Source organism: Bos taurus, chromosome 13, assembly GCF_002263795.3.
Source record: "Bos taurus isolate L1 Dominette 01449 registration number 42190680 breed Hereford chromosome 13, ARS-UCD2.0, whole genome shotgun sequence".
NCBI lineage: Eukaryota > Metazoa > Chordata > Mammalia > Artiodactyla > Bovidae > Bos > Bos taurus.
In genome coordinates this window covers 20,270,094-20,293,613 of record NC_037340.1, presented here as the reverse complement: position 1 = coordinate 20,293,613, position 23,520 = coordinate 20,270,094, and the positions used below count along the sequence as shown (strand labels likewise).

The window sequence follows — 23,520 nt, the reverse complement described above, 5'->3', positions numbered from 1 at the left end:
TGTATTTGTTTTTCTTTAAATTTAATGTTACTTTAATGATTTTTTAATACTTTCATTTTCACATTTTTGCCACCAGTTTGAGGAATGCTGGTCCCTATCCTTATGGGCTTTAAATTCCACTTTGAAAAAGATTTTATATATGTTATTAATACAGCAGAATGATTTCCTGGGTAGCTTTAGGGAGTTAGAGAATTATACTAGTTCTGCCTTGGCTGTGTTTATTGTTTAGTCCAATTAAAGTTCTGAGAGAAGATGCCTGTGGGGAATGTGCCATACCAGGGACCTGCCAGAAAGCCATCCATGGGGGTGGGTGCTGTTAAAACTTGCTGTAGGTGAATAGTACTAGTTACACAGTGTGCTGCCCTAGGATTAAGCAGAGAGATGACAGAACTTGGAAGAAAAGCTTCTTCCTCCTCTGAATTTTCAGGACCCTCTGCTGACAAAGGTTAATACCATGCTGCCTGTCAAGATAGAAATGTTCCACTGCTATAAACAGGGACAATAGAGAGTGTATTTTTGATGACATGCAGTATATGGATAATTGTAGCTGATTGCTATCTCACTAAAGGTTCAGTTTATAACTGGTATCCTCTTATTTGGGATCTTGCCTTTGTCCATAAGGTATTTCTTTATCTCCTGCTTCCCTTCCATTTGTTCTTCATCCCACAGTCTCAGACTTCTAGGACATCACCCAGTACTTCATGCTGTTATATCTTTAATCCCATTCCAGGTTAATGTTCGTAAGGTGAAGTATCTGTTTTAAATTCGCAGTGTTAGAATTTCTCTTTGCTATGCCGCAAAGACTATGGCTTAACTACTTTTTTCCTAACTTATCCTCTCATCCCAAGGATTAGCATTCTTTTTTAAATATTTTGAGTTACCTTTAACTGATTCTGCTAAAATTGTTATTTAACTTACTTAAAATCCTTATATATTAAAAAAAATAAACAGAAGATTGGATTTGAGTTTTGACATATAAAAACCAACACTTACTGTAATTCTGTTGCTAGGGAGTTGCTCATATAAGTATATTTGTAAAATTAGTATTTCATTATAGTTATAGATTGACAATATAAAATTTATTTAGATATAAGTGAAATGAAGTTTCTTTGAGGTATGGGAGCATAATGAGTATTTCCCAAGTAATTGAATAATTTTATTATTTTTAGATAAGCAAAGATCAAACTTTTTCAGAAGCAGAGTTTCCAACACCTGATAAAACAGTCAGTTTAAGCATTGCACAAATAGTAAAGCAGGTACACAAACTTGAAGAACTGAAAAATCGCCTTAAAGAAGGGTCTAAAGGCAACTTCAGAGAACTGTTGTCTAAACCCAAGTAAGTAAAATGTTAAAAGCATTAAAAGAATTTAAAAAAGTAAGAGTAGGTATATAATTAGTAATGCTTATAAGATAATGATTCAGGTATTATACTGTACATAGAGCTTCTAAATCAAATTCAGTTCAGTTCAGTCGCTCAGTTGTGTCCGACTCTTTGTGACCCCATGAATCGCAGCACGCCAGGCCTCCCTGTCCATCACCAACTCCCGGAGTTCACCCAGACTCACGTCCATCGAGTCAGTGATGCCATCCAGCCATCTCATCCTCTGTCGTCCCCTTCTCCTCCTGCCCCCAATCCCTCCCAGCATCAGAGTCTTTTCCAATGAGTCAACTCTTCGCATGAGGTGGCCAAAGTACTGGAGTTTCAGCTTTAGCATCATTCCTTCCAAAGAAATCCCAGGGCTGATCTCCTTCAGAATGGACTGGTTGGATCTCCTTGCAGTCCAAGGGACTCTCAAGAGTCTTCTCCAACACCACAGTTCAAAAGCATCAATTCTTTGGCGCTCAGCCTTCTTCACAGTCCAACTCTCACATCCATACATGACCACAGGAAAAACCATAGCCTTGACTAGACGGACCTTTGTTGGCAAAGTAATGTCTCTGCTTTTGAATACGCTATCTAGGTTGGTCATAACTTTCCTTCCAAGGAGTAAGCGTCTTTTAATTTCATGGCTGCAGTCACCATCTGCAGTGATTTGGGAGCCCAAAAAAATAAAGTCTGACACTGTTTCCACTGTTTCCCCGTCTATTTCCCATGAAGTGATGGGACCAGATCAAATTAGAAGATATAATTAGCTCACTCCTACTTGAAATTTTTAGTAGTTTGAAATGGTTCTAGGCACCTGTGCCTATTAAAATTCAATTTAATTAAAAAACCAATTTTTTTAGTCATACAACATTTCAAGTGCTTAGTAGCCACATGTAGCTATGGTTTGAAAGTTCTGTTGAACACTACTGGCTTTGAAATATCTGGTTTATAAATTCTTTTCTCAGTTTGATTTGGTGTCTTCCATAATATATTTAAGGCATAGTGAAATATTTCATTATTCAAGAACACCATTGCTGGTATTGCATATGAACAGGGATATGTTCCAAAGAATGAATTACTACTTTATAGTTGAGAAAATCCTTTTTTTTTGGTAGGTGGGAGGAAGATTAAAATGATTACAAGAATACTTCTGTTGTCTATTGAGGTTTAGCTCTCTTGAAATGAAGTAGATGAGTAAATCATTGTATAATATCTTCATAGGGTATCTTCATAGAATATATTGTACCTCTGTGGTTATTATTTTTCCTTGAGAACACTTCAGATCTACTCTTTTAGCAATTTCAGGTATATGATAATAGTGGTATTATGAACAGTAAGCACCATGCTGTACATTAGATCTTTAGAACTTTTTCAACTTATAACTGAAAGTTTGTACTTTTTGACCAACATTAGCCCGTCTTCCTAACCCCCTTCAGCCCCTGGCAGCCACCATTTTACTTTCTGGTTCTAAGAATTTGAGTTTTTAGCCTCTGCATGTAAGCGAAATAACACATTAATCATCTTTCTCTGACTTACTTCACTTGGTGTAACATCATCCAGGTTCATCCATATTGTCACAAATGGCAGCATTTCCTTCTATATTTGACATAAAATACTTTTACTCTGCTTTTATTTCCAACCCAAACTATAATTTTCCTTTTTAAAATTTTTTTGGTTCTAGAAAAAAATGTGCGTGTGTAATTTATATTCTTTGGGCACATACTGTTTTGTTCTTGGTGGTAGTGCCAAATATATGAAGAACCAGGATAATATGGGCACCAACTGATTAGAATAGATATTATCACTGAAACAGGGTCCTGTATGTGCTAAGGATTACTCCTTTAGGTGCTGGATCCTGGAAAGGTTGAGGGGGCAGGGCAGTTGGCAGAAACTTGAATGGCTCAGGGAAGAGCTATTTTCCAATTGGGTCAGTGGAATCCCAGTGTTACTGTTATATAATACCACTGTATGAATATCAGACCTTTTCTCCCTTAGTGAAAAGTTAGCCTGAACAAAATTCCAGTTTTGAGATATTTCACTTAGTATTATCTGATTTATAATCTTCATAAACTTCATAATTTGCCCAATTATTTCCAATTCATTCTGCTAAACTTCCTCAGTACTTTCTATCCTCTTTCATTGTATCTTAAAACTATTTTTCAAACATACTTTTGTTTATATTATTGGCAAGCAGGCAGCCCCGAAGTAGCAGCATAGTGGTAGCCATGAGACTGGCTTATCATACTTTGGAATATTAGGGTAGTACGGAGACAGTGGGCACAAATGGTGTTGAATTACTTAGGCCAACAGCAAGAGCAAGATCAGCATGGTGTCAGCTCCCTGTGTTCCTTGTTCCACAGGATGACACAGAGCAGAAGGGACCAGGTGACAGGCTAGAGAAGCAATTTGTTGCTGACGTGAAAGGAGAAAAGTCTAAACTAGAGCCATGCATCTTTATAATATCTTATTTTTTATTGTTTTTTATTGGAGTATGGTTGATTTGCAGTGTTGTGTTAGTTTCTGCTGTATGCATCTTTATAGTCTTAATGGAATCCTTCAGCTGGGCTGTAAGGAAGAGAGGGGTAGGAGGCCCCGTGTTCAACTGGAAATAGGGGATAGATGAAAAATAAGTTTGTGTCAGTCTTCCATGAGACAGGAATGAGAAGCTATCTAATGGACTCTCTTCACCAGGCTTATCTTCTCTTTCTCTAGCAGAAATTTTAGGGCATTGAATTAAGATTTGGATCTGGCTGCTGTCAAGTCTTATTTATGTAGACTTTATGAACCTGTGTAATGTTGATAGAGTGCCATGGTAGAGCTTCATTATAGCACTGATTCTCACATGAGGGCTATTTTGTGCCCCAGAAGACATTTGTATGTAGACACTTTGATTGTCACAACTAGGAAGTGGAAGAATGCTACTGGCACTTACTAGGTACAGGTCAGAGACACTGCATTCTAAAATACACAAGACAGGCCCCTACAACAAAGAATTATCCAGTCTAAAATGTCGATAGTACTGGGGTTGAGAAATCCATCCTGTAGAGATCTCTTCTTTTTTTACTTCTTTCTTGTCCCCTATTGTTTGACAACAAATAATATACCTAATAGTTTTATTGTGAATTAATGATTAGCTACCAATTTAACTTCATAAGTTATTAATTTGATTATTCATGTGTAAGTTTTCCTGTCAAGATTGTTACTTTCTTAAGATCAGAACCAGTCATGCACATCTACATATTTCCTATTACATGTAATAAATAGTAAATAAATATGAGTTTTTATGGATACCTTAATTCAACTCATTTGTTCCCTTATCCCTAACCATATCTGGTATAGTAACTTATCCTAGTAAAACGTTCCGTTTAATCAACAACCATTTTGTTACATTAAGCATTAACAAAACCCTTTCATTTTACAGTGTTAAAATAGAAAATACCCGTCGTTGGTAGAGGCTACTATTTATTATGCAGTAACTTCATTGATCTTTCCATATGTCAATGACTAGACTTAAAGGAATGAAGGGAATGATACTTGTGTTGGCTTCAATGGGAACTGCATAACAGAGCCTTGGTTCAGAGGTTCAGTTGTAAATTCACCTGTGCTATCTATTATGAAGCATAGGATTAATTTCATATGTTAATACTTGAAATTTAAGCATCAGATGTGTGCTAGGTATTTTCCTAGTAACTTTATGTGTGTCTTTTGGTCCTACAACTACTTTATGAAATAGGTACCCTAATACCCAATTTTGATAGATTAAGAAACTGAGGCTCAGGTTAAATGACTTACCCAAGATCACATAGTTAGTAAATGGATAAAATAGGTTTTGAGCCAAGCAGTCTGACTCTAGAACTTGTGCTCTTAACAATTGATTACATATTAATAATACATTGATATAAAGAAATGTCATGCTTATACCAAATATATTTTTACTAGTTTCATTTATGTGGTTGTTGGTATACCTAATTATATTCATAGAATACGTCATATACATGGTATGCCTAATTATATTCATGGAATATGCCCAGTTATATTCATGGAATACACTCTGTCAATATATAGAATTCATAGAATTACATAGTTTGATACTTTTTACTTATTTACTAGATAATTTACCTTAATGTCTGAATAAAGGTTAAAGAAAACATTAAATTTTATTTTACAAACTGCATATGTCTAGAACATATATTCTGGTTCTTAAGTGTAATTTAAATTGTTTGATAATATGTTTTATTTATTTAAATTTTAACAGGGATAGTGGAATTCCACCAGAAGATGTGCAAACTTATGAAACTGTGAAGCAGAAAATTGAAGGTGATATTTTGCTCAAGTCCAGGCTTTATAGGGTTTCCTAAATACACTAACATTTTGAGATTTAAAGTGTAAAAATTTATAGCCATATAAATTATACAATGATAAAGATATTCAGTAGTAATTGATCTTTTCAGTACAAGGTCTTATGTTTCAAATTCTGGGAGTATACAAAATTAATAAAACTTGGTTTTTACCCTCAAAATCCACAACATGGCATGGATACAAGCATATTATGTATTATCTTAATATAGTGTAATGCATGAAAAAGATATGTGTTATTTGCCATGATTCCATAGAAAGGAGCCAGCTTGTTCAGCTTGAGAGACTTAAGGTTTTATGCAACCTTAAAGGGCTTCTCTGGTGGCCTCAGTGGTATAGAATCTGCCTTCCAGTGCAGGAGATGTGGATTTCATCCCGGGGTCTGCAACATCCCTTGCAGAAGGAAATGGCAACCCATTCCAGTTTTCTTGCCTGGGAAATCCCATGGCAAAGGAGTCTGGAGGGCTACAATCCATGGGGTTGCAGAGTCAAACACAATGTTGTGACTAAACAACAACAACAATGGATCAGTAAGATTTTGTCAAGTGTAGAAGGGAGATATTTGGTATTTTAAGAAGAGGGTATAGCATGAGAAACAGCATGAATAGGGAATTACCGCGTGTGTGTGCTCAGTTGCTTCAGTCATGTCCAACTCTGCGACGCCGTGGACCATAGCCCTCTAGGCTCCTCTGTCCATGGGATTCTCCAGGCAAGAATACTGGCGTGGGTTGCCATGTGCTCCTCCAGAGTATCTTCCTAACTCAAGGATCAAACCTGCATTTCCTCTGTCTCCTCCATTGGCAGGTGGGTTCTTATCACTAGGGCCACCTTACTACTGGTATGGTATTCAAGTATGGAGTAATAGGAAGGGATAAGATAGGAGAAAGCCTATGCCAAGGGATTAGATTCTGTGCTAAGGAACACTTTCTCCCCCCCACCCCCGCCAATATATTTAATTAGAGAATTATTGAAGACTTTTTTTTATAGGGAAGTGGCATGTTGAATTTTGGATTATTCTGGCCACTTTGAGAAGGTAGATTTGGGGGTTGGGAGTAAGAAAGGGAAGTTAACTGTTGTATCTTAAATGTGTGATAAGTGCCTGTTGCTGCTGCTAAGTCGCTTCAGTCATGTCCGACTCTGTGCAACCCCATGGACTGCAGACTACCAGGTTCCTCTGTCCATGGGATTTTCCAGGCAAGAGTACTGGAGTGGGTTGCCATTGCCTTCTCCTGTAACTGCATAGTGATACACCAATTCAACTGTATTAGAGTACAAATAAGAGAGGAAAGGGGGCAGATTTGGATATGAAAGGAAGGGAGATTAGATGATGGTAATCGTAACTGGGAGAATATAAGAGGAAAAGCAAGTTTTGTTGAGAAAATGGTGAGTTCATATCACTCAGTTGTTACGCACATTTTTTTAGATGTTACAATTTGTTGCCTGATTCAGAGAATCTACAATATTGGCAGCTTTGTTGCTTTTCTTAGACTTTTTGTGTTCTCTTTTTAAAAAAATATTTACTTGCATTTGATTGTGCTGGGTCTTCGTTGCTGTGCAGGATTTTCTCCAGTTGGAGAGAGCTGGGGCTACTCTCTAGGTGCAGTGCACAGGCTCCTCTTTGTGGCAGAGCATGCCTGGGCTTCAGTAGTTGTGACTTACAGGCTCCTGAGTTCAGACTCAGTAGTTGTGGTGCAGGCTCAGTTGCTCTGCTCCGTGCAGCATCTTCCCCAACCAGCGATTGAACCTGTGTCTCCTGCACTGGCAAGCAGATTCTTTACCAGTGAGCCACCAGGGAAGCCCAGGAATTTTCTCTTGAATGAGTTATTAAAAAAAATATGAAATTTAAATTCAATTGATATATATGATTGATATTGAAACTTATAACTATTAATTATTTCAGAATTCATAAAAACACACTCAACTGAAGAAATTACAGATGTTTCTGTGACTGAGCCACGTAAGTTTCTACTCATTAAACATCATTGTATTAATAACTTCTGTTATGTGTATTTCTATAATTTTCTATAATTTAAAATAATAGTTGTTAAGTTAAAACATAAATTCCCCGTAGTTTGGAGCCATACACTTGAGCTGGCTATCAAGTAAATATTGAAATTCTTAGTTAGCTACTGCCTACCAAAAATACTGTTTTTTTTTTTTTTTAATAGACTCATTTTTAAGGAGTTCCATGTTATTACTTGGCGTGGAGGATTTTTAATTATGATTAGAATATGCTACAAAAGTGTTTCAGAGGTGGTAGACCTTTGAGGAAGGAGCAGTGATAAATTTAAGAGGTCATTTGTAGACTCTGTTACTGTGAATTACAGATCATCCCATATACACTTATACTTTGTAGCTGAGTACCTATCAATTCATGAATATAAAGAGCTGCTAGAATTCAAACTTCTGACTACTTATCAACAGAAAGGAGAAACTGCCTTTTTTATGTCTTAATACTGGGGAGAATTTTCAAACAATCATGTTATGTGTGCTGTGGAATACTGTTTTGGAAGTGGAAAATAAGACTTGGTTGGAAAAAGTTGATGGTAATCCTGTTTTTTCAGCTTCAGCTATAAACTCTAACAGTGTCATGTTTAAATGAAGGCCTGCTATACGTTCTACAGTACTCCCAAGATCTATAGAGACTTCTGATTTGAGGCAGCCCTGACTGAATAGGTTGGATAGAAAGATATCTAGAGCTTTGGAGTAGACAGTAAAAGTCTCTCTCTGCTTTAGGGGGAACCATTTGCATGTCTGTGGAGCTCGCTCTTCCTCAATCTATGCCACTGTCTTCTGTCTACTACTGTGCCCTGTGAATTCTAGCTGCTTTGGCCTCTCCAGTCTCTAAACCTTGTCTGTGAACTCAAGACCAGTAACTTTATATGGGTTTCCCTTCCTTATGCTGTGGTCTGAACTTCAGGCAGTAAGGTAGGGTCATCATTGAGCAATTCTTTGTTTTCCTTCTGTGAAGGATTACTGCCTTGTCCCTTCTGTTTTCTGAATACTATATCGTATATTTGTCCAGTTTTTAATAGGTTTAAAGTGAAAGTGTAACTCTGGTCCCTGATGCACCATCATGGACAAAAACAGAGGTCTCTGTGCCCACTTATAGACCAATGGAACACGTCTTCTAATCATAAAACCATTCTAAAATAGTAAAATTTTTACTATTTTTACAAGTAAAAATTTTACTCATAATTTTTAAGGAAAAATTTGGCTACTTTAACTTTTAAACCACTTTGTTAACCAGAGACACTCTGCTCAGAAAAGGGTCTTAACTATAATAGAACAGTTCAATGAGACTTGGAGTCTCTGATCTTTTTTCTTCTGTTTTAAGGTAATTCAGAATGAGGTCTTGAGGAAGAGCAATTGGATGATTTTCCAAGCTGTTCCATTTGGCAATGGATATGTAATATTCTCATCTACACGTTCTATGCTACTGAGTTGAAATTCCTGAACTAGTAGAATTGTAGATATGGACCCATTTTAGGGGCTGCCATAACAAATCGCCATAGACTAGTGGATTAAGCAATAGAAATGTATTTCTCATGGTTCTGGAGGCTGAGAAGTTCAAATCAAGGTTCCATCCTGGTCAGGTTCTGATGAGAGCTTCCTTCCTGTATTGCAGATGGACATCTTCTTGCTATGTCCTTAAATAATGGAGAGACCATGAAGAGAGAGCAAGCAAGCTCTCTTGTGTCTCACATGGCTCCATTCTCATGATTTAATAATCTCTCAAAGACCCCATCTCTAATTATTATTGTATTGGAGATTAGGATTTTAACATGAATTTGGGTGAACACAAATACTCAGTCCATAGCAGGGTCCTTTCTCCCTCTTGAGAACTGTTTTTCGGATTGTGACATAGATAATACTTGATTTCTTTGTAAACTTTTACTGTATACAGGACATAATTTAAAATTATGTGCTATGCTTTTATTGGATTAATTTTAAAATATTGTTTGTTATACCATATTACTTTCTGTATAAGCATTATTAAATACTTTCTTACCTATAAGAAATTCTGAATTTTATTCTTCTAAAGCTGACTTCTTCCAATATACTCTGAATATTCAGGGAGTACTGACCCTCCCAAAGCAAGGTCTCTGGTTTACTTAGCATCTTGATATACTTGATTTATTTGGTCCCCTTGTTATATGTTGCACATTTCTGCTGTTTCCTCGTTGTTTGGTTCTCACATATAGCAGTGAGTTTTGTCAGCATATACATATAGCCCCTCCCATTTGTAATACCTTTAAATGTTTTCCTTTTTTTTTTAACAATAGAAACTTCTCCTGTAACTAATCAATTGAATACCATGTTGAAAATATTTGAAAATCAGGCAAATAAATTAGAAAGGTAAGCTTCTAAAATAACTCCTTTTCCTCATTATAAATACAAGTACATATTTATTTCAGATAAATTGGAAACATAGAAAATAAAACTACTGTTAAAAATTTTAATTTTGCTAATTTTTATGATATGTTTAATTTTGAAGCTTAAAATTATAATCATACAGAATGTGAAGCTGTATGGCCACAACAGAAAATAGTATGTCAATTCCTCAAAAAATATGATTCGTTTTTTTGGATCATGAGGTAGAGATAAAACAATTTCATTTCTGGGAATGTAACCCCCCAAATTGAAATTACAGTCTTGAAGAGAGATTTGTACAGCCATGTTCACTGTAGCATCATTAAAAATAGCAAAGATGTGGAAGCAACCCAAGTATCCAGTAGTGGATGAAGATAAAGAAAATGTGTTGTATACATACAATGGAATATTATTCAGTTTTAAAAAGGAAAGAAATTCTAACATATGGTACAACACGGATGAATCTTGAGGACCTTAATGCTGAGTAATTATAAGCCCGTCGTAAAAGACAAAATTGTGTGATTTCACTTATGAGGCATTTTAAGTAGTCAAATTCACCCAGAGAGAAAATAGAATGGTGATTGCAAGGAGGGATGAGGAATGGGAAGTTCTTTTTTAATGGGTATAGAGTTTCAGTTTTGCAAGATGAAAAGAGTGCTGAGAACTCAGAATAGTCAAAGAACTCTTAAGAAAAACAAAGTCGGAGGTCTCATACTTCATTAATTTTAGCTCTGTATACACCTATAGTACTCAAGACAATGTAATATTGGTGTAAGGATAAACCTATATAGATCAGTGGGCTAGAATGAATGGAAATAATGTCCAGAAATAAATCATTACATTTATGGTTAACTGATTATCAACATGGAGGTCAAGACCATTCAGTAAGGAAAGAATAATTTTTTTTTTAATAACTGCTTAGAGAACAATATCCATATGCAAAAGAATGAAGTTGGATCCTTTTCTTTGTGCCATGCACAGAAATTAATTCAAAATACCAGATGTAAATTTCATAGCTAAAATTAAACCTTTTAAATATAGGAGTAAATATTTTTACTTAGAGTTAGCCAATGGTTTCTTAAGATATCAAAAGAACAACCAACTAAAGAAAAAATAAATGAACTTAAAAATTAAAAACTTGTGCTGCAAATAATACCATTAAGAACATGAGAAGACAATTCATAGAATGTGGAAACTGTTCATAAATCATGTATCTGATATGGAACTTAGACCCAGAATATACACAAGAAATCTTAACCTCTATCATAAAGATAAATAATCATATTTGACAATGGGCAAATAATCCAAATAAGTATTTTGCCACACAATATATACAAAGGGTCAATAAGCACAGGAAAAGATACTGAACATCATTAGTTACTAGGGAATCAAAACTATAGTCATATACATCTTCGTATCCACTAGCACTGTGATGGCTATAATATCAATGAAAACAATTGGCAGTAACCAGTATTGGCAAGGATATAGAGAAATTGGGACCCTCATACATTGCTGGTGGGAATTTAAGTGGTACATCTGCTATGGAATAGTTGCTAGTTGCTCAAAATGTTAAATATACAGTTGACATATGACTAAGAAATTCTGTTTCTATATTTATACCTAATAGAAATGAAAATACTTGTCCACACAAAAACTTGTACAAGTATGTTTGTAGTAGCATTATTCATAGTGGCCAAAAAGTGGAAACAACCCAAATGCCCATAAACTGATAAATGAATTAATAAAGTGATTATATCCATACAATGGAATGTTATTTGACAATAAAAGGAACACAATACTAATACGTGTTACAAACATTATGCTAGGTATAAGAAAACAGTCTCAAAAGACCAATATTTTGTAATTCTTTTTATATGAAATATATAGTGACAGAAAATAGACTTGTGACTGCCAGGACTGAGGTAGTGCTGGGAGAAATGGTGAGTGAGTGCTAATGGCTACCACATTTCTTTCTGGAGCAATTAAAATGTGCTAAAATTAGATAGTGGTAATAGTTACTGTTGGGCTTTCCCGGTGGCTCAGCAGTAAAGAATCTACCTGAAATGCAGGAGACACGGGTTCGATCCCTGAGTCAGGAAGATCTCCTGGAGAAGGAAATGGCAACCTACTCCAGTAGTCTTGCCTGGAGAATCCCAGGGACAGAGGTGCCTGGTTGGCTACAGTCCATGGGTTCGGAAAAGAGTTCAATACAGCTCAGTAACTAAACAACAATTGTTACTCAGTGAATATATTAAAAGGTATTGAATTGTATAAAGTGAGTTAATTTTATAGTATGTTAATCATAATAAAACTTTAAAAAATTCTGATTATAATTAATAAAAAGCTCATTAGTCCAAAAAATAGTTTATCTGTACTATGGAACAGTTGTCAGCAAGCTGCAGTCCATGAGTTTGATATTTGGCAAAACTAATACAATTATGTAAAGTTTAAAAAAAAAAATCTAGCCTGAAGCTTGTTTTTGTTTATAAAGTTTTGTTAAAACACAGCCATATCCACTGCAGAGCTGGCTGGTAGTGACAAGACTAACTGGTTTGTAAAGTGTAAAAGACTCACTATCTGGCTCTTTACAGAAAAAGTTTGCCAACTCTTGATATGGAATAAGAAATTGTATTTAAAGGGAGTGAGAGGAATCTATGTTTACCTATATAAATAGATCTCAGAAGTTGTGTTAAGTGAAAAAAATGTTGAGAACATATCCAGTGATGTCATTTATATGAAAAAGGAAACAAAACAAACATCCAGCTCATTAAGAAAAAGTGTACAATAGGTATATAAAGTGTCATAAATCCATGGAACAAGTTTTGGAAAGATACACAGCAATCGAACAGTATCTCTAGGAAGAACACTGAAATTTTGGAATGCTAGTCAAAGTATACTCTAACCTTATTTATATTAATTTTTTTTACATAGAAAATACATGATATTACATAAATAAAAATAAAAATTTTAAATTATATTTTTGGTTTGTTTTTCAGAGCTATGAATGAGCAACTGATGTTAGAGGCTGTAAGTATAGTGCTCTCAGTTTGAATTTGCACTTTGTCCTTGATGTTGCTGATAGATGCTTAGTTTATTCAAGAGATTTTTATGCATATGAGAGCTGGAAATTTTTATCTATTCTTTTGATTTTAGTAGACTTTATTAAATCACTCAGAAACACTTGACTTTTGAAATACTGAACTATAATATCCCACAGTCTCTGAATTTCCATTGTCAATCATAGTACCTTTGCCTCTTTCAGCACCTGTTATAACTTCACTATGCAGATTAATACCAGTGGTTCATGATTTCTATGAGTTAAAAAAGACTTTTTTACTTTAATAATCAAGTACCCGAATAACCTCTCCATATTGATATGTTTGCTTTTCATTATTAATGAAGTTATAATACTTGTTTTTAGAAATACACACAGATTCAAAGTGATCTCCAAGTATTATCAGAGGAGAAATTAATGCTGGAAAATGAACTACAAAAGTTGAAAAGTACAGAGGTTAGTTAATTTTAGTGTCTGAAAATGGCATACATACCAGTACTAATAATTGATAGCCTGTGCTCAGTTATGTCCGACTCTTTGCAGCCCCATGAACTGTAGCCTTCTAGGCTCCTCTGTCTGAAATTTTCCTAGCAAAAATATTGGATCTGGTTGCTATTCCCTACTCGAGGGGCTCTTCTCTACCCAGCGATTCAACCTGGGTCTCTTATGTCTTCTGCATTGGAAGACAGATTCTTTCTTACTAGCACCATTTGAGAAGCTCTATTAATTGGCAGCAACTGTGTTTTGAAAGGAGAAGGCAATGGCACCCCACTCCAGCACTCTTGCCTGGAAAATCCCATGGACGGAGGAGCCTGGTGGGCTGCAGTCCATGGGGTTGCAAAGAGTCGGACACGACTGAAGCGACTTAGCAGCAGCAGCAGTGCTTTGAAAAAAAAAGAATGCTATGTTCTAAATTACCACCAGTCAGTTCAGTCGCTCAGTCATGTCTGACTCTTTGCAACCCAACGGACTGCAGCACGCCAGGCCTCCCTGTCCATCAACTCCCAGAGCCTACTCAAACTCATGTCCATTGCATCGGTGATGCCATCCAACCCTCTCATCCTCTGTCATCCTTTTCTCTTCCCGCTTTCAATCTTGCCCAGCATCAGGGTTTTTTCCAATGAGTTGGTTTTTATCAGGTGAACAAGGTGTTGTAGTTTCAGCTTCAGCATCAGTCCTTCCAAAGAACACCCAGGACTGATCTCCTTTAGAATGGACTGGTTGGATCTCCTTGCAGTCCAAGGGACTCTCAAGAGTCTTCTCCAACACCACAGTTCAAAAGCATCAATTCTTTGGTGCTCAGCTTTCTTCACAGTCCAACTGTCACATCCATACATGACCACAGGAAAACCATAGCCTTGACTACACAGACCTTTGTTGGCAAAGTAATGTCTCTGCTTTTGAATATGCTATCTAGGTTGGTCATAACTTTCCTTCCAAGGAGGAAGCATCTTTTAATTTCATGGCTGCAGTCACCATCTGCAGTGATTTTGGAGCCCAGAAAAATAAAGTCTGATGCTGTGTCCACTGTTTCCCCATCTATTTCCCATGAAGTGATGGGACTGGATGCCATGATCTTTGTTTTCTGAATGTTGAGCTTTAAGCCAACTTTTTCACTCTCACCTTTCAGTTTCATCAAGAGGCTTTTTATTTCCTCTTCACTTTCTGCCATAAGGGTGGTGTCATTTGCATATCTGACGTTATTGATATTTCTCCCGGCAATCTTGATTCCAGCTTGTGTTTCTTCCAGTCCAGCATTTCTCATGATGTACTCTGCATAGAAGTTAAATAAGCAGGGTGACAATATACAGCCTTGACGTACTCCTTTTCCTATTTGGATCCAGTCTGTTGTTCCATGTGCAGTTCTAACTGTTTCTTCCTGACCTGCATACAAATTTCTCAAGAGGCAGATCAGGTGGTCTGGTATTCCCATCTCTTTCAGAATTTCCCACAGTTTATTGTGATCCACACAGTCAAAGGCTTTGGCATAATCAATAAAGCAGAAATAGATATTTTTCTGGAACTCTCTTGCTTTTTCCATGATCCAGGGGATGTTGGCAATTTGATCTCTGGTTCCTCTGCCTTTTCTAAAACCAGCTTGAACATCAGGAAGTTCACGGTTCACATACTGCTGAAGCCCGGCTTGGAGAATTTTGAGCATTACTTTACTAGCGTGTGAGATGAGTGCAATTGTGTGGTAGTTTGAGCACTCTTTGGCATTGCCTTTCTTTGGCATTGGAATGAAAACTGACCTCTTCCAGTCCTGTGGCCACTGCTGAGTTTTCCAAATTTACTGGCATATTGAATGCAGCACTTTCACAGCATCATCTTTCAGGATTTGGAATAGCTCAACTGGAATTCCATCACCTCCACTAGCTTTGTTCGTAGTGATGTTTTCTAAGGCCCACTTGACTTCACATTCCAGGATGTCTGGCTCTAGGTCAGTGATCACACCATCGTGATTATCTGGGTTGTGAAGATCTTTTTTGTACAGGTCTTCTGTGTATTGAGCTATCTCTTCTTACTATCTTCTGCTTCTATTAGGTCCATACCATTTCTGTCCTTTATCGAGCCCATCTTTGCATGAAATGTTCCTTTGGTATCTCTGATTTTCTTGAAGAGATCTCTAGTCTTTCCCATTCTGTTGTTTTCCTCTATTTCTTTGCATTGATCGCTGAAGAAGGCTTTCTTATTGCTTCTTGCTATTCTTTGGAACTCTGCATTCAGATGTTTATATCTTTCCTTTTCTCCTTTGCTTTTCGCTTCTCTTCTTTTCACAGCTATTTGTAAGGCCTCTACAGACAGCCATTTTGCTTTTTTGCATTTCTTTTCCATGGGGATGGTCTTGATCCCTGTCTCCTGTACAATGTCACGAACCTCATTCCATAGTTCATCAGGCACTCTATCTATCAGATCTAGGGCCTTAAATCTATTTCTCACTTCCACTGTATAATCATAAGGGATTTGATTTAGGTCATACCTGAATGGTCCAGTGGTTTTCCCTACTTTCTTCAATTTAAGTCTGATTTTGGCAATAAGGAGTTCATGGTCTGAGCCACAGTCAGCTCCTGGTCTTGTTTTTGTTGACTGTATAGAGCTTCTCCATCTTTGGCTGCAAAGAATATAATCAATCTGATTTCGGTGTTGACCATCTGGTGATGTCCATGTATAGAGTCTTCTCTTGTGTTGTTGGAAAAGGGTGTTTGTTATGACCAGTGCATTTTCTTGGCAAAACTCTATTAGTCTTTGCCCTGCTTCATTGCGTATTCCAAGGCCAAATTTGCCTGTTACTCCAGGTGTTTCTTGACTTCCTACTTTTGCATTCCAGTCCCCTATAATTAAAAGGACATCTTTTTTGGGTGTTAGTTCTAAAAAGTCGTGTAGGTCTTCATAGAACCATTCAACTTCAGCTTCTTCAGCGTTACTGGTTGGGGCATAGAGTTGGATTACTGTGATATTGAATGGTTTGCCTTGGAAACGAACAGAGATTATTCTGTCGTTTTTGAGATTGCATCCAAGTACTGCATTTCAGACTCTTATGTTGATCATGATGGCTACTCCATTTCTTCTGAGGGATTCCTGCCCGCAGTAGTAGATATAATGGTCATCTGAGTTAAATTCACCCATTCCAGTCCTTTTTAGTTCGCTGATTCCTAGAATGTCGACATTCACTCTTTCCATCTCTTGTTTGACCACTTCCAATTTGCCTTGATTCATGGACCTGACATTCCAGGTTCCTATGCAATATTGCTCTTTACAGCATTGGACCTTGCTTCTGTCACCAGTCACATCCACAGCTGGGTATTCTTTTTGCTTTGGCTCCATCTCTTCATTCTTTTTGGAGTTATTTCTCCACTGATCTCCAGTAGCATATTGGGCACCTACTGACCTGGGGAGTGTCTCTTTCAGTATCCTATCATTTTGCCTTTTCATACTGTTCATGGGTTGATATATTAAAATATTTTAAAGCTATTGCTAGGGAAATATATCAAATTTTTGTGTATTGTAGTTTGCATCTACAAACCTAGTCACACTATCATAATGGTTAGATTTTTATTTTTCTACTTGCATAATCGACATATCTATAAATGATAGACCAAATTTTCTTTCTTATACTGGCAAAGATCTCTAGAATAACACTGAATAGACATGTTGAAAGTGGGCATTTTTTATTCCTGATTTTAAGGGGAATTTTTTTTTTTATTCTTGTGATCAGTCAGCCTGCCTTTCTGTTTCTCTATCTGTCTCTCAAAACAATGTATCAGGGTAAAGGACTTTTTCCTTTTGTCATATTACTTTTTCATGAATTTCTTTTTATACTGCATAAAATTTCTCCAACCTCTGCTCAATGCCTTGTTTCAAAGCCACTTGCACAGTTTTAGTTGTGTTGCAACATCACCCTGCTTTCAGGTAGCAATGTCTGTATTACTTTTTAATTTGCTGCTCAGTGGGTTGCTTTATTGATTGCTTTAGAGTTTACAATCTTGTTTTTAACTTATTGTAGTCTCTATTCAAGTGATATTAAATTACTTTATGTATAAGAACCTTAAAACATACTTTCGTTTGTCCCTTTCCAGCTTTTGTGCTATTGTTTTTAAACATTTTACTACTGTACAACACAGTTATTAGTTTTGTTGTATAATATTGTCCTTTAAAGAGATTTAATTAACAGGAAAATAGTGTTTATATTTACCCAAATAATTATCATTTATTGTATTCTTTATTTCCTTATTTCCATCTGGTATCATTTTTCTTCTCTTTGAAGGATTCTTTGTCATTTTGTTGTGCAGGGTTGCTGCTCTTTGAGTTCTGGACGAATTTTTTTGCCTTCAACTTTGCAAGATATTTTTTCTAAATAAAGAATTCTCGGTTTACGTTTTCCCCCACTTTCCAGTGCTTTAAAGATGTTGTTCCTTTTTCTTCAGGCTTGCAGTATTTCTTGCAAGTAGTCTGTGTTCTCCTTATTGTGTCTGCTTTTCTCCTCTGTCCATTTTTAAGATTTTTTTTTTATTACTGCTTTAAAGTAATTTGATTATATGTGTCTTGGGGGTTAGTTTTCTTTATACTGTTGTAGATTTGCAGATATATAGTTTTCATCAAGTTTGAAAATAATTGATCATTATTTCTTCAAATATTCTTTTCCCACCCCTTTTCTCCATCATGAACTCCAGTTGTAAGCATATTAATCCATTTGAATTTATCCCATAGCTCACTGATGATATGTTCATTATTTTTTAATTCTTTTATCCCTTTCATTATTTTAGTGTGTTTTGATTGCCCATATACTAGATTTTTCTAAATAGGAAATACATACCAAAATTCAGATTTAAACTGAAAAACTATTTGGCAACCTTAACAATTTTCATTAAAAATGTATTATTATACTAACTTTCTGTGTTTTATGGAAATTATTACACTTGGTGTTTAACTTGTGAGAACTTTGCTATGGTGAATTTGGTATCTGTTGGAAGTTGTGGTCTGAAATAGGAAATAACCACTCAGTATCATAATAGGTCTCTATTATTAAGCTTGTCTAAAATTTTTAGTAATCTAATTGTCAAATTTTTTATACTTTCTTGTATAAAATAACCTGATACTACATAGTAGTTCAAAAATAGTTTAAAACATCTCAGTTCTGCTATAATATTTGTTTTGAAATGCAAACTTGTTCCAGCATGACTGAACAGTTTGAGCATAATGTGAATTTTACAATTTCTTACACACAAATTCATCTGGAAATAATACTAGGTGAAGGTAGAAAGTAGCTTCTGCAAGCTTCCTTAGTTTACCAGGTATACAGTGTACCACACCAATCCAGGTGTTAGAAAGTTTTGTCCAATTTCAGATAACCCTCCTTCCAATACTGCTTACTAGCTCTCAACTTGAAATCTGTTTGATGCTCATTTCCACAAAGAAACTTGATTTCTTTTTCAGCATAAAGAGCTATGTTTCTCATCGTATCTTATTTCTTAATCATTTAACTATGTAAAACTGAATTAATGTTCCTAATAGGTTTTAATTTTTTACGTGTATCATCGACAGTGTTTTTACATAACCTAGACTCTTTCCCCCCATATATCCTGCAGTTTTTATAATATGATTTTTCACAGGGAGGTGATTTTCAGGATGGCATATACAATGTTATAGAAGAACTGACTATAATTTGTCAGAGGAATTTGTTTCATATGTATTAGCTTATTTGGCGAGTTACATTCTATATAGCACTGTAACAAACATTCTGGCTATATCATTATTTTTGTTTTGCTTTTATTCAATAATTTCCCTTGAAACACAGTGTAGTGATTCTCAGAGTAAAATGGAAATCTAAGTAATGTATATTATCATGTATTTACTTATGATTTATTTTTTTCCTAACTATTTATTTCCGGCATGTATAAAACTACACAGAAAACAAAGGCTACAAGTGAGCGAACAAAGAAAGTTATGAAAACAGAGAAGAAAAAGGACAAAGGAAAGTCTGAAGATTCAGAAGCGTAAGACAAAAAGATACTTGTTAATATTTTTTACTTATAAATTTACATTTTCACTTTATACAATTTAAAGTCATATAAACAATTTATTAACAGGTTTATAAAAACACAACATTAGCAAATGTATAATTTTATAAGCAGACCAGGATATGGGTGGGAGAGAGCTGAGAAGGGAAGAACAAAGAACTGAAAATGGGTTAGAGAGAATCACAAGATATTCAGGTATAGGTAGACAAAATTAAACCCAAATAATTTTAGAGATGAAAGGATTTACAATGTTTCATTGATGTGTTAGCTCATGATTTGTGATTTGTATGTTAACCCCTCTCCCCAGTCTGGGGCTGTTCCTTTTTACTGCACTTCTTAGTTGTCTTATTTAATGAAGAAAAGTATCTGATTTTAATGTAGGTTATTTTAAAGTGGCCTTATTAACAGAATATTTTCCTTATTAATATAAAATAATTTATGCCATTGGAAATTTCTTGATCAAACCCTAATATAAATATATAGTTTAAAAAGGAAACTATTAATTCAATCTTTGTAGAGTTCCACAAAGTCTAAAAAGAAACTTACCAGACAAATGTCCTTTTCTTAAGAGAGGAAAAGAAAATCAGAGAAGAAAAAATGACCAGTGTACTTTGAAAATCCTTTTCCCATCTCAGCTTAGCATATTTTAATCATACCAATGAGATATTAGTTTGACAAATGTTATTCAGTTATTTATCAGTTAAGCTTTATGAATTTTATGGCTTTTAAAAATAAGAATTTCCTTTCTTAAATTGAAGTATAGTTGATAAAAATATGCATTCCATCTGAAATTTGATTTCTTTTTTATGAATTATAATTGATATATTAGTTACAGGTATACAGCATAGTTGGAGAAGGAAACGGCAACCCACTCCAGTATTCTTGCCTGAAGAATCCCTTGGACAGAGGAGCCTGGCAGGCTTCAGTCCGTGGGATCGCAAGTCGGTCATGACTTAGTGACTAAACTACCACCGCCATCATACAGTATAGTAATTTGATATTTTAATGTTTCAAAATAATCATACTTGTCACAGACAGTTATTATGATATTAATGACTATATTCCCTATTCTGTACATTATATCTCCATGACTTTTACTAATTTTGTAACTAGAAGTTTGTACTCCTTAATGTTCCTTACGTGTTTTAATTATCCCTGTGTCCTCCTCCCTTCTCGTAACAACCAGTTTGTTCTCTGTATCTATATTTTGCTTGTTTTGCTGTGTTTGTTCATTTGTTTTGTTTTTCAGATTCTATGTATAAGTGAAATTATCCAGTATTTTTCTTTACCTGACTTATTTCATTTAGCATAATACCCTCTAGGTCCATCCATTTTGTCAAAGATGGCAGGATTTCATTCTTTTATACGGCTGAGTTATTTTCTGTCATATATATGGGGCTTCTCTGGTGGCTCAGACGGTAAAGAATCTGCCTGTAGTGCGGGAGACCTAGGTTCAATCCCTGGGTTGGGAAGATCCCCTGGACAGCCTACTGCTTGGAGAATCCCCATTGACAGAGGAGCCTGGTAGGCTACAATCCATGGGGTCACAAAGACACAACTGAGCGACTAAGCACATACGTGTGTGTGTGTGTGTGTGTGTGTGTATTTGTATGTATATGTCACACATACATAACACCACATCTTTATCCATTCATCTGTTGATGGGTACTTAAGTACTTGCTTTCATGACTTGGCAATTGTAAACAATGCTACAATAAACGTGGGGCATTTTGGGGAGAGTATTTTTGTTTTCTTTGGAAAAATACTTGAAGTAGATTTGCTGGATCATGTGGTAGTATTATTTTTAATTTTTTGAAGAACTCTTGTACTGGTTTTCATAGTGACTTCACCAATTTACTTTCCCAACATCAAAGCACCATGAGTTCCCTTTTCTTTACATTTTTTCCAGCACTTACTTGTTGTCTTTTTGATAATAGCCATTCTGACAGGTATAAGGATATATCATTGAGATTTTAATTTGTGTTTCCCTGATGATTAGTACTGTTGAGCATCTTTTCATGTACCTTGTCAGCTGTCTAGATACCTTGTTTAGAAAAATATCTATTCAGATTCTCTGCCATTTTAAAATCAGGTTTTGGGGTTTTTTTTTAAATGTTAAGTTGTGGGAGTTTTTTGTATTTGAATATTGACCCTTATCAGATATATTATTTGGAAATATCATCTCCCATATAGTAGCCTGACTTTTCATTCTGTTGATAGTTTCCTTTGCTGTGCAAAGCTTTTTAATTTGATGTAGTTCCATTTGTTTACTTTTTCTTGTTTCTCTTGCCTGGGGAGACATATGCCAAAAATATGGCTAACATCTGTGTCAAAGAGTGTACCACTTACGTTTTCTTCTAGGAGTTTTATGGTTTTAGGTCTTATATTTAAGTCTTTGAGTTTATTTTTGTATGTGGTGTGAGAATGTAGTCCAATATAATTCTTTTACATGTAACTGTTTAGTTTTCCCCCCATTGTTTATTGAAGAGGATGCTTTTTTCCCCATTGTACATTTTTGCCTTCATTGTCTTAGATTCATTGACCACATACATATGGATTTATTTTTGGGCTTTCTATTCTGTTTCATTGAATTGCGTGTCTGTTTTTATGCTCTGATTTCAAACTGTATTACCAAATCTTGGAATCTGGGTACATGATAACCACTAGTTTTGTTCTTTTTTCTCACGATTGTTTTGGCTATTTGGGGTCTTTTGTGTTACCATAGAAATTTTAGAATTATTTGTTCTAGTTCTGTGAAAAATGCCTTTGGTATTTTTATATAGATAGATTTCTCTGAATGGTATGGTCATTTTAGCAGTGTTAATTCTTCTGATTGATGAACATGAACTATTTTTCTACTTGCTTATGTTATTTTTAATTCTTTTATCATTTTCTTATGGTCATCCAGGTACAGGTCTTGTACCTCCTTGAGATTTATTCCTAAGTACTTTATTCTTTTTTGATGCAGTTGTGACTAGGATTGTTTTCTTAATTTCTCTCTTTTTTTAACTTTTTATTTTGCATTGCTGTGCTATGCTTTGCTAAGTCACTTCAGTCGTGTCCGACTCTGTGCGACCCCATAGACGGCAACCCACCAGGCTCCCCCGTCCCTGGGATTCTCCAGGCAAGAACACCGGAGTGGGTTGCCATTTCCTTCTCCAGTGCAGGAAAGTGAAAAGAGAAAGTGAAGTCGCTCAGTCGTGTCCGACCCTTAGCGACCCCATGGACTGCAGCCTACCAGCCTCCTCCATCCATGGGATTTTCCAGGCAAGAGTACTGGAGTGGGGTGCCATTGCATTGGGGTATAATTAATAACAATGTGGTTGTAGTTTCAAATGAACAGTGAAGGGACTCACCGTAATTTCTCTAATAGTCTGTTGTTAGTGTATGAGACACATCAGATTTCTGTATGTTTATTTTGTATCCTTCAATGTTACTGAGTTCACTTATTTCTAATAATTTTTTTGATAGCATATTTAGGATTTTCTAAATATAATATTATGTCATGTGGAAACAACGACAGTTTTATTTCTTCTTTTCCAGTTTGGATTCCTTTTATGCTTTGTCTTGTCTGATTGCTGTGGCTGGAAAATACTGAATAAAAGTGGTGGGCATTCTTGTCTTGTTCTTAATGTTAGAGGAAATGTTTTCAGTTTTTTCTCATAGAGTATGTTGTGCCTTTGGGTTTGTCATATAGGACATTTATTATGTTGAGGTATATTCCCTCTGTATCTACTTTGTTTAGAGTTTTTCTCGTAAATGGATTTTGAACTTAGTCAAAAGGTTTTCTTCATCTATTGAGATGATCATATAATATTTATTCTTTGTTGTTAATGTACTTTATCATGTTG

At 35.6% G+C, this 23,520-nt stretch overlaps 1 protein-coding gene across 18 annotated transcripts in view; it reads left to right on the top strand.

Annotated features, from left to right (window-relative positions):
* Nucleotides 1-23,520, top strand: part of CCDC7 (coiled-coil domain containing 7) — a 266,671-nt gene that overhangs the window by 12,451 nt on the left and 230,700 nt on the right. For all 18 annotated transcript variants that reach the window (XM_059892902.1, XM_025000934.2, XM_025000939.2 and 15 more), the window contains 7 exons: nucleotides 1,170-1,336; nucleotides 5,622-5,683; nucleotides 7,623-7,679; nucleotides 10,009-10,081; nucleotides 13,093-13,123; nucleotides 13,518-13,607; nucleotides 19,560-19,645. In XM_059892902.1, the coding sequence (XP_059748885.1) occupies nucleotides 1,170-1,336; nucleotides 5,622-5,683; nucleotides 7,623-7,679; nucleotides 10,009-10,081; nucleotides 13,093-13,123; nucleotides 13,518-13,607; nucleotides 19,560-19,645 (566 nt within the window). The remainder of the gene's footprint in view (nucleotides 1-1,169; nucleotides 1,337-5,621; nucleotides 5,684-7,622; nucleotides 7,680-10,008; nucleotides 10,082-13,092; nucleotides 13,124-13,517; nucleotides 13,608-19,559; nucleotides 19,646-23,520) is intronic.